At 37.7% G+C, this 12,363-nt stretch overlaps 1 protein-coding gene across 2 annotated transcripts in view; it reads left to right on the forward strand.

Moving 5' to 3' along the window:
- The window catches only part of LOC115763992 (tyrosine-protein phosphatase 99A), a 156,207-nt gene that overhangs the window by 129,203 nt on the left and 14,641 nt on the right, over positions 1-12,363 (forward strand). For both annotated transcript variants that reach the window (XM_030706809.1, XM_030706808.1), the window contains one exon: positions 11,621-11,737. In XM_030706809.1, the coding sequence (XP_030562669.1) occupies positions 11,621-11,737 (117 nt within the window). The remainder of the gene's footprint in view (positions 1-11,620; positions 11,738-12,363) is intronic.

Consider the following 12,363-nt stretch of genomic DNA (forward strand, 5'->3'; position numbering starts at 1 on the left):
AGAGGGAAAATCATTAACAAAAAGCCAAACTTCGTGAAAATCGGATGAGATTTGACCGAGTTATGGGGGTGGTAATTTTTGACCCATGTCTATATACGAATCTTGGGGTAAGATTTGGACATGAATTTCGACTAAAAAATCGGTGTCGAGATTTGAATGTCAGATTAATCTAGAGGGAAAACCGTGAAGAAAAAGCCAAACTTCGTGAAAATCGGATGAGATTTGGCCGAGATATGGGGGTGGTAAATTTTGACCCATGTCTATATACGAATCTTGGGGTAAGATTTGGACATGAATTTCGACTAAAAAATCGGTGTCGAGATTTGAATGTCAGATTAATCTAGAGGGAAAACCGTTAAGAAAAAGCCAAACTTCGTGAAAATCGGATGAGATTTGGCCGAGATATGGGGGTGGTAATTTTTGACCCACGTCTATATACGAATCTTGGGGTAAGATTTGGACATGAATTTCGACTAAAAAATCGGTGTCGAGCTTTGAATGCCAGATTAATCTAGAGGGAAAATCATTAACAAAAAGCCAAACTTCGTGAAAATCGGATGAGATTTGACCGAGTTATGGGGGTGGTAATTTTTGACCCACGTCTATATACGAATCTTGGGGTAAGATTTGGACATGAATTACGACTAAAAAATCGGTGTTCAGATTTGAATGCCAGGTTAATCTAGAGGGAAAATCATTAACAAAAAGCCAAACTTCGTGAAAATCGGATGAGATTTGACAAAGTTATGGGGGTGGTAATTTTTGACCCATGTCTATATACGAATCTTGGGGTAAGATTTGGACATGAATTTCGACTTAAAAAATCGGTGTCGAGATTTGAATGCCAGATTAATCTAGAGGGAAAATCATTAACAAAAAGCCAAACTTCGTGAAAATCGGATGAGATTTGACAAAGTTATGGGGGTGGTAATTTTTGACCCACGTCTATATACGAATCTTGGGGTAAGATTTGGACATGAATTTCGACTAAAAAATCGGTGTCGAGATTTGAATGTCAGATTAATCTAGAGGGAAAACCGTGAAGAAAAAGCCAAACTTCGTGAAAATCGGATGAGATTTGGCCGAGATATGGGGGTGGTAATTTTTGACCCATGTCTATATACGAATCTTGGGGTAAGATTTGGACATGAATTTCGACTAAAAAATCGGTGTCGAGATTTGAATGTCAGATTAATCTAGAGGGAAAACCGTGAAGAAAAAGCCAAACTTCGTGAAAATCGGATGAGATTTGGCCGAGATATGGGGGTGGTAATTTTTGACCCATGTCCATATACGAATCTTGAGGTAAGATATGGACATGAATTTCGACTAAAAAATCGGTGTCGAGTTTTGAATGCCAGATTAATCTAGAGGGAAAACCATGAAGAAAAAGCCAAACTTCGTGAAAATCGGATGAGATTTGGCCGAGATATGGGGGTGGTAATTTTTGACCCATGTCTATATACGAATCTTGGGGTAAGATTTGGACATGAATTTCGACTAAAAAATCGGTGTCGAGCTTTGAATGCCAGATTAATCTAGAGGGAAAATCATTAACAAAAAGCCAAACTTCGTGAAAATCGGATGAGATTTGACCGAGTTATGGGGGTGGTAATTTTTGACCCACGTCTATATACGAATCTTGGGGTAAGATTTGGACATGAATTACGACTAAAAAATCGGTGTTCAGATTTGAATGCCAGGTTAATCTAGAGGGAAAATCATTAACAAAAAGCCAAACTTCGTGAAAATCGGATGAGATTTGACCGAGTTATGGGGGTGGTAATTTTTGACCCATGTCTATATACGAATCTTGGGGTAAGATTTGGACATGAATTTCGACTAAAAAATCGGTGTCGAGCTTTGAATGCCAGATTAATCTAGAGGGAAAATCATTAACAAAAAGCCAAACTTCGTGAAAATCGGATGAGATTTGACCGAGTTATGGGGGTGGTAATTTTTGACCCACGTCTATATACGAATCTTGGGGTAAGATTTGGACATGAATTACGACTAAAAAATCGGTGTTCAGATTTGAATGCCAGGTTAATCTAGAGGGAAAATCATTAACAAAAAGCCAAACTTCGTGAAAATCGGATGAGATTTGGCCGAGATATGGGGGTGGTAATTTTTGACCCATGTCTATATACGAATCTTGGGGTAAGATTTGGACATGAATTTCGACTAAAAAATCGGTGTCGAGATTTGAATGTCAGATTAATCTAGAGGGAAAACCGTGAAGAAAAAGCCAAACTTCGTGAAAATCGGATGAGATTTGGCCGAGATATGGGGGTGGTAAATTTTGACCCATGTCTATATACGAATCTTGGGGTAAGATTTGGACATGAATTTCGACTAAAAAATCGGTGTCGAGATTTGAATGTCAGATTAATCTAGAGGGAAAACCGTTAAGAAAAAGCCAAACTTCGTGAAAATCGGATGAGATTTGGCCGAGATATGGGGGTGGTAATTTTTGACCCATGTCTATATACGAATCTTGGGGTAAGATTTGGACATGAATTTCGACTAAAAAATCGGTGTCGAGATTTGAATGCCAGATTAATCTAGAGGGAAAATCATTAACAAAAAGCCAAACTTCGTGAAAATCGTATGAGATTTGACAAAGTTATGGGGGTGGTAATTTTTGACCCATGTCTATTTACAAATCTTGGGGTAAGATTTGGACATGAATTTCGACTAAAAAATCGGGGTCGAGATTTGAATGCCAGATTAATCTAGAGGGAAAATCATTAACAAAAAGCCAAACTTCGTGAAAATCGGATGAGATTTGACCGAGTTATGGGGGTGGTAATTTTTGACCCATGTCTATATACGAATCTTGGGGTAAGATTTGGACATGAATTTCGACTAAAAAATCGGTGTCGAGATTTGAATGTCAGATTAATCTAGAGGGAAAACCGTGAAGAAAAAGCCAAACTTCGTGAAAATCGGATGAGATTTGGCCGAGATATGGGGGTGGTAAATTTTGACCCATGTCTATATACGAATCTTGGGGTAAGATTTGGACATGAATTTCGACTAAAAAATCGGTGTCGAGATTTGAATGTCAGATTAATCTAGAGGGAAAACCGTTAAGAAAAAGCCAAACTTCGTGAAAATCGGATGAGATTTGGCCGAGATATGGGGGTGGTAATTTTTGACCCACGTCTATATACGAATCTTGGGGTAAGATTTGGACATGAATTTCGACTAAAAAATCGGTGTCGAGCTTTGAATGCCAGATTAATCTAGAGGGAAAATCATTAACAAAAAGCCAAACTTCGTGAAAATCGGATGAGATTTGACCGAGTTATGGGGGTGGTAATTTTTGACCCACGTCTATATACGAATCTTGGGGTAAGATTTGGACATGAATTACGACTAAAAAATCGGTGTTCAGATTTGAATGCCAGGTTAATCTAGAGGGAAAATCATTAACAAAAAGCCAAACTTCGTGAAAATCGGATGAGATTTGACAAAGTTATGGGGGTGGTAATTTTTGACCCATGTCTATATACGAATCTTGGGGTAAGATTTGGACATGAATTTCGACTTAAAAAATCGGTGTCGAGATTTGAATGCCAGATTAATCTAGAGGGAAAATCATTAACAAAAAGCCAAACTTCGTGAAAATCGGATGAGATTTGACAAAGTTATGGGGGTGGTAATTTTTGACCCACGTCTATATACGAATCTTGGGGTAAGATTTGGACATGAATTTCGACTAAAAAATCGGTGTCGAGATTTGAATGTCAGATTAATCTAGAGGGAAAACCGTGAAGAAAAAGCCAAACTTCGTGAAAATCGGATGAGATTTGGCCGAGATATGGGGGTGGTAATTTTTGACCCATGTCTATATACGAATCTTGGGGTAAGATTTGGACATGAATTTCGACTAAAAAATCGGTGTCGAGATTTGAATGTCAGATTAATCTAGAGGGAAAACCGTGAAGAAAAAGCCAAACTTCGTGAAAATCGGATGAGATTTGGCCGAGATATGGGGGTGGTAATTTTTGACCCATGTCCATATACGAATCTTGAGGTAAGATATGGACATGAATTTCGACTAAAAAATCGGTGTCGAGTTTTGAATGCCAGATTAATCTAGAGGGAAAACCATGAAGAAAAAGCCAAACTTCGTGAAAATCGGATGAGATTTGGCCGAGATATGGGGGTGGTAATTTTTGACCCATGTCTATATACGAATCTTGGGGTAAGATTTGGACATGAATTTCGACTAAAAAATCGGTGTCGAGATTTGAATGCCAGATTAATCTAGAGGGAAAATCATTAACAAAAAGCCAAACTTCGTGAAAATCGGATGAGATTTGACAAAGTTATGGGGGTGGTAATTTTTGACCCATGTCTATTTACAAATCTTGGGGTAAGATTTGGACATGATTTTCGACTAAAAAATCGGTGTCGAGATTTGAATGCCAGATTAATCTAGAGGGAAAACCGTGAAGAAAAAGCCAAACTTCGTGAAAATCGGATGAGATTTGGCCGAGATATGGGGGTGGTAATTTTTGACCCATGTCTATATACGAATCTTGGGGTAAGATTTGGACATGAATTTCGACTAAAAAATCGGTGTCGAGCTTTGAATGCCAGATTAATCTAGAGGGAAAATCATTAACAAAAAGCCAAACTTCGTGAAAATCGGATGAGATTTGACCGAGTTATGGGGGTGGTAATTTTTGACCCACGTCTATATACGAATCTTGGGGTAAGATTTGGACATGAATTACGACTAAAAAATCGGTGTTCAGATTTGAATGCCAGGTTAATCTAGAGGGAAAATCATTAACAAAAAGCCAAACTTCGTGAAAATCGGATGAGATTTGACAAAGTTATGGGGGTGGTAATTTTTGACCCCTGTCTATATACGAATCTTGGGGTAAGATTTGGACATGAATTTCGACTTAAAAAATCGGTGTCGAGATTTGAATGCCAGATTAATCTAGAGGGAAAATCATTAACAAAAAGCCAAACTTCGTGAAAATCGGATGAGATTTGACAAAGTTATGGGGGTGGTAATTTTTGACCCACGTCTATATACGAATCTTGGGGTAAGATTTGGACATGAATTTCGACTAAAAAATCGGTGTCGAGATTTGAATGTCAGATTAATCTAGAGGGAAAACCGTGAAGAAAAAGCCAAACTTCGTGAAAATCGGATGAGATTTGGCCGAGATATGGGGGTGGTAATTTTTGACCCATGTCTATATACGAATCTTGGGGTAAGATTTGGACATGAATTTCGACTAAAAAATCGGTGTCGAGATTTGAATATCAGATTAATCTAGAGGGAAAACCGTGAAGAAAAAGCCAAACTTCGTGAAAATCGGATGAGATTTGGCCGAGATATGGGGGTGGTAATTTTTGACCCATGTCTATATACGAATCTTGAGGTAAGATATGGACATGAATTTCGACTAAAAAATCGGTGTCGAGTTTTGAATGTCAGATTAATCTAGAGGGAAAACCATGAAGAAAAAGCCAAACTTCGTGAAAATCGGATGAGATTTGGCCGAGATATGGGGGTGGTAATTTTTGACCCATGTCTATATACGAATCTTGGGGTAAGATTTGGACATGAATTTCGACTAAAAAATCGGTGTCGAGATTTGAATGCCAGATTAATCTAGAGGGAAAATCATTAACAAAAAGCCAAACTTCGTGAAAATCGGATGAGATTTGACAAAGTTATGGGGGTGGTAATTTTTGACCCATGTCTATTTACAAATCTTGGGGTAAGATTTGGACATGATTTTCGACTAAAAAATCGGTGTCGAGATTTGAATGCCAGATTAATCTAGAGGGAAAACCGTGAAGAAAAAGCCAAACTTCGTGAAAATCGGATGAGATTTGGCCGAGATATGGGGGTGGTAATTTTTGACCCATGTCTATATACGAATCTTGGGGTAAGATTTGGACATGAATTTCGACTAAAAAATCGGTGTAGAGATTTGAATGTAAGATTTATCTAGAGGGAAAATCATTAACAAAAAGCCAAACTTCGTGAAAATCGGATGAGATTTGGCCGAGATATGGGGGTGGTAATTTTTGACCCACGTCTATATACGAATCTTGGGGTAAGATTTGGACATGAATTTCGACTAAAAAATCGGTGTCGAGCTTTGAATGCCAGATTAATCTAGAGGGAAAATCATTAACAAAAAGCCAAACTTCGTGAAAATCGGATGAGATTTGACCGAGTTATGGGGGTGGTAATTTTTGACCCACGTCTATATACGAATCTTGGGGTAAGATTTAGACATGAATTACGACTAAAAAATCGGTGTTCAGATTTGAATGCCAGGTTAATCTAGAGGGAAAATCATTAACAAAAAGCCAAACTTCGTGAAAATCGGATGAGATTTGGCCGAGATATGGGGGTGGTAATTTTTGACCCATGTCTATATACGAATCTTGGGGTAAGATTTGGACATGAATTTCGACTAAAAAATCGGTGTCGAGATTTGAATGTCAGATTAATCTAGAGGGAAAACCGTGAAGAAAAAGCCAAACTTCGTGAAAATCGGATGAGATTTGACCGAGTTATGGGGGTGGTAATTTTTGACCCACGTCTATATACGAATCTTGGGGTAAGATTTAGACATGAATTTCGACTAAAAAATCGGTGTTCAGATTTGAATGCCAGATTAATCTAGAGGGAAAATCATTAACAAAAAGCCAAACTTCGTGAAAATCGGATGAGATTTGGCCGAGATATGGGGGTGGTAAATTTTGACCCATGTCTATATACGAATCTTGGGGTAAGATTTGGACATGAATTTCGACTAAAAAATCGGTGTCGAGATTTGAATGTCAGATTAATCTAGAGGGAAAACCGTGAAGAAAAAGCCAAACTTCGTGAAAATCGGATGAGATTTGGCCGAGATATGGGGGTGGTAATTTTTGACCCATGTCTATATACGAATCTTGGGGTAAGATTTGGACATGAATTTCGACTAAAAAATCGGTGTCGAGATTTGAATGCCAGATTAATCTAGAGGGAAAACCGTGAAGAAAAAGCCAAACTTCGTGAAAATCGGATGAGATTTGGCCGTGATATGGGGGTGGTAATTTTTGACCCATGTCTATATACGAATCTTGGGGTAAGATTTGGACATGAATTTCGACTAAAAAATCGGTGTTCAGATTTGAATGCCAGATTAATCTAGAGGGAAAATCATTAACAAAAAGCCAAACTTCGTGAAAATCGGATGAGATTTGGCCGAGATATGGGGGTGGTAAATTTTGACCCATGTCTATATACGAATCTTGGGGTAAGATTTGGACATGAATTTCGACTAAAAAATCGGTGTCGAGATTTGAATGTCAGATTAATCTAGAGGGAAAACCGTTAAGAAAAAGCCAAACTTCGTGAAAATCGGATGAGATTTGGCCGAGATATGGGGGTGGTAATTTTTGACCCATGTCTATATACGAATCTTGGGGTAAGATTTGGACATGAATTTCGACTAAAACATCGGTGTCGAGATTTGAATGCCAGATTAATCTAGAGGGAAAACCGTGAAGAAAAAGCCAAACTTCGTGAAAATCGGATGAGATTTGGCCGAGATATGGGGGTGGTAATTTTTGACCCATGTCTATATACGAATCTTGGGGTAAGATTTGGACATGAATTTCGACTAAAAAATCGGTGTAGAGATTTGAATGTAAGATTTATCTAGAGGGAAAATCATTAACAAAAAGCCAAACTTCGTGAAAATCGGATGAGATTTGGCCGAGATATGGGGGTGGTAATTTTTGACCCACGTCTATATACGAATCTTGGGGTAAGATTTGGACATGAATTTCGACTAAAAAATCGGTGTCGAGCTTTGAATGCCAGATTAATCTAGAGGGAAAATCATTAACAAAAAGCCAAACTTCGTGAAAATCGGATGAGATTTGACCGAGTTATGGGGGTGGTAATTTTTGACCCATGTCTATATACGAATCTTGGGGTAAGATTTGGACATGAATTTCGACTAAAAAATCGGTGTCGAGATTTGAATGCCAGATTAATCTAGAGGGAAAGCCGTGAAGAAAAAGCCAAACTTCGTGAAAATCGGATGAGATTTGGCCGAGATATGGGGGTGGTAATTTTTGACCCATGTCTATATACGAATCTTGGGGTAAGATTTGGACATGAATTTCGACTAAAAAATCGGTGTAGAGATTTGAATGTAAGATTTATCTAGAGGGAAAATCATTAACAAAAAGCCAAACTTCGTGAAAATCGGATGAGATTTGGCCGAGATATGGGGGTGGTAATTTTTGACCCACGTCTATATACGAATCTTGGGGTAAGATTTGGACATGAATTTCGACTAAAAAATCGGTGTCGAGCTTTGAATGCCAGATTAATCTAGAGGGAAAATCATTAACAAAAAGCCAAACTTCGTGAAAATCGGATGAGATTTGACCGAGTTATGGGGGTGGTAATTTTTGACCCATGTCTATATACGAATCTTGGGGTAAGATTTGGACATGAATTTCGACTAAAAAATCGGTGTCGAGATTTGAATGCCAGATTAATCTAGAGGGAAAACCGTGAAGAAAAAGCCAAACTTCGTGAAAATCGGATGAGATTTGGCCGAGATATGGGGGTGGTAATTTTTGACCCATGTCTATATACGAATCTTGGTAAGATTTGGACATGAATTTCGACTAAAAAATCGGTGTAGAGATTTGAATGTAAGATTTATCTAGAGGGAAAATCATTAACAAAAAGCCAAACTTCGTGAAAATCGGATGAGATTTGGCCGAGATATGGGGGTGGTAATTTTTGACCCACGTCTATATACGAATCTTGGGGTAAGATTTGGACATGAATTTCGACTAAAAAATCGGTGTCGAGCTTTGAATGCCAGATTAATCTAGAGGGAAAATCATTAACAAAAAGCCAAACTTCGTGAAAATCGGATGAGATTTGACCGAGTTATGGGGGTGGTAATTTTTGACCCATGTCTATATACGAATCTTGGGGTAAGATTTGGACATGAATTTCGACTAAAAAATCGGTGTCGAGATTTGAATGCCAGATTAATCTAGAGGGAAAACCGTGAAGAAAAAGCCAAACTTCGTGAAAATCGGATGAGATTTGGCCGAGATATGGGGGTGGTAATTTTTGACCCATGTCTATATACGAATCTTGGTAAGATTTGGACATGAATTTCGACTAAAAAATCGGTGTAGAGATTTGAATGTAAGATTTATCTAGAGGGAAAATCATTAACAAAAAGCCAAACTTCGTGAAAATCGGATGAGATTTGGCCGAGATATGGGGGTGGTAATTTTTGACCCACGTCTATATACGAATCTTGGGGTAAGATTTGGACATGAATTTCGACTAAAAAATCGGTGTTGAGCTTTGAATGCCAGATTAATCTAGAGGGAAAATCATGAACAAAAAGCCAAACTTCGTGAAAATCGGATGAGATTTGACCGAGTTATGGGGGTGGTAATTTTTGACCCACGTCTATATACGAATCTTGGGGTAAGATTTGGACATGAATTACGACTAAAAAATCGGTGTTCAGATTTGAATGCCAGGTTAATCTAGAGGGAAAATCATTAACAAAAAGCCAAACTTCGTGAAAATCGGATGAGATTTGGCCGAGATATGGGGGTGGTAATTTTTGGACCCATGTCTATATACGAATCTTGGGGTAAGATTTGGACATGAATTTCGACTAAAAAATCGGTGTCGAGATTTGAATGTCAGATTAATCTAGAGGGAAACCCGTGAAGAAAAAGCCAAACTTCGTGAAAATCGGATGAGATTTGGCCGAGATATGGGGGTGGTAATTTTTGACCCATGTCTATATACGAATCTTGGGGTAAGATTTGGACATGAATTTCGACTAAAAAATCGGTGTCGAGATTTGAATGCCAGATTAATCTAGAGGGAAAACCGTGAAGAAAAAGCCAAACTTCGTGAAAATCGGATGAGATTTGGCCGTGATATGGGGGTGGTAATTTTTGACCCATGTCTATATACGAATCTTGGGGTAAGATTTGGATGTCTATATACGAATCTTGGGGTAAGATTTGGACATGAATTTCGACTAAAAAATCGGTGTCGAGATTTGAATGTCAGATTAATCTAGAGGGAAAACCGTTAAGAAAAAGCCAAACTTCGTGAAAATCGGATGAGATTTGACAAAGTTATGGGGGTGGTAATTTTTGACCCATGTCTATATACAAATCTTGAATTTTGACTAAAAAATCGGTGTCGAGATTTGAATGCCAGATTAATCTAGAGGGAAAACCGTGAAGAAAAAGCCAAACTTCGTGAAAATCGGATGAGATTTGGCCGAGATATGGGGGTGGTAATTTTTGACCCATGTCTATATACGAATCTTGGGGTAAGATTTGGACATGAATTTCGACTAAAAAATCGGTGTCGAGATTTTAATGTCAGATTAATCTAGAGGGAAAACCGTGAAGAAAACCCCAAACTTCGTGAAAATCGGATGAGATTTGGCCGAGATATGGGGGTGGTAATTTTTGACCCATGTCTATATACGAATCTTGGGGTAAAAACGACTGAATAGCTGAACGAGTGAACTAAATGATCGATTTAGTTAACGGCCAGAAAATGAACGAGTGAACTTATTCAGCAAACTGAACTAGAAATCCCCACTCTAGCAGCTAGTTTACGAACTTGCTCTCAATACAAACAAGAATTAGTTATGCTTCCAACGAGGCAAGGGTAGCCCCTCATATTTTCTAGAGAAGCAGAGAAAAACCCTATCAAAAAGTCGTGCTCGGGACTGCAAATGTAAATATTTTACAAATGTTTATCTGCAGTCGCGCCCACACGGACCAGGACTATGGCCAGGGCTTTGGCTTTGTCTTTGTGGAATATAAATTCTGTGGCAAAACAATACACACCAACACACACACACTCAGCTGCCACACCTGTACGTATTTTCGTAGCAAATAAATTAAATTTATGCTGTTTTTTTTTTATTTATTTTTTTGTGGGTTGTTTTGTCAGCAGCTCGCCCAGTTTTTATTTAGCGCAGCAAAATAAATAAATAAAACGCCGCAGCAAAACAAGTTTACCAAAAAAAAACGAGAGTATTGCAACAATAAAATTGTATTATTGCCGCACAAACTCGGTTCATGTTTCGTTGTTTATGTTTAAAAATTGTTTTTTTTTATAACTGTTTTTGGGACAAACAAATCAATTTTTAAATCAAAAAGCGAGTCTTATTAATTTATAGATAAAGAATTAAAAATACAAAATAAAAAATGATAAGAAAATATTAATAAATATTTATACAAAAGTATCTTTAATTTTATAGAAGGTTTAGGGTATCCCCAAGTCGGGCACTCCCGACTAGAAAACCTTTTATTTGCTTTTTATATATTTTCTAAATATGCAGCAAACTAGAGCCTCATATTTAAAGCAAATTATTCGCAAACATAAAACTGGCACATATAAGCTTGAATTGAAAAATATTTAACAAATTTTTAAAGATTATATTTGCCTCGCTTTTAGTTTTTAGATTAGCTTGAATATTTATAATATAATCATGGAGTATTCGTGAATATTTTCACATATATTATTTATGTTTTTTCTTCCATTTCTATGCAGATGATATTACAAAATCTGACAACAAACTCTTACTATGAAGTCAAAGTGGCAGCGGCCACATTCAGCGTTATAAATCCCAAGAAAATTGTGTTGGGCAAATTTTCGGATTCACGAATTGTAAGTACACACACATGCACACACACACACACCTGCACACACACACACACCTGCACACACACCTGCCAGCTAGGCAAATCAGAAATGCAATGTCTATGCTAAAGCCAGCTTTTGGCGGGCGTGGCATGCCATAAAATTAGCTATAATATTACAAAATGGCCGCGGCGTTGCCAGATCTGATTACACACACACACACCCACACACATACATACTCACATGCATATTGTGCGGCTGTCTATCTATTCTTTCAGCCTGCAGCATATTTTTGCCCGCCTTTGGCTAAAAGTTTATTGCATATTTGCCAGTTTTTAGGCCACGTCATAAGCAAGAGCCACACATTATTTATATATACCACTACACTGAGAGAAAAGTTCATAAGCTAAAAACTTTACTCAAGTAAAAGGCTTGAAACTAAATCAAGAGCGAACCTGGCCAAGCATATTATCAAGAGCTTTGAGCTTAAATCAAGCAAAGCCTGTCTTAGAAATACATTAAAGCCCATTCACGTTTAATTTCTGCACAAAAATCTTTTATTAAATATTATTTTAAATGCGCAAAAACTTGAATAAGAAATCATACAGAGAAAATGCTTTTGAATTTCCTCAACTTTTTCTTCTACTTTGCAA

Source organism: Drosophila novamexicana, unplaced genomic scaffold (genome assembly GCF_003285875.2).
Source record: "Drosophila novamexicana strain 15010-1031.04,08,12 unplaced genomic scaffold, DnovRS2.1 tig00000817-arrow-arrow-pilon, whole genome shotgun sequence".
NCBI classification, from domain to species: Eukaryota; Metazoa; Arthropoda; class Insecta; order Diptera; family Drosophilidae; genus Drosophila; species Drosophila novamexicana.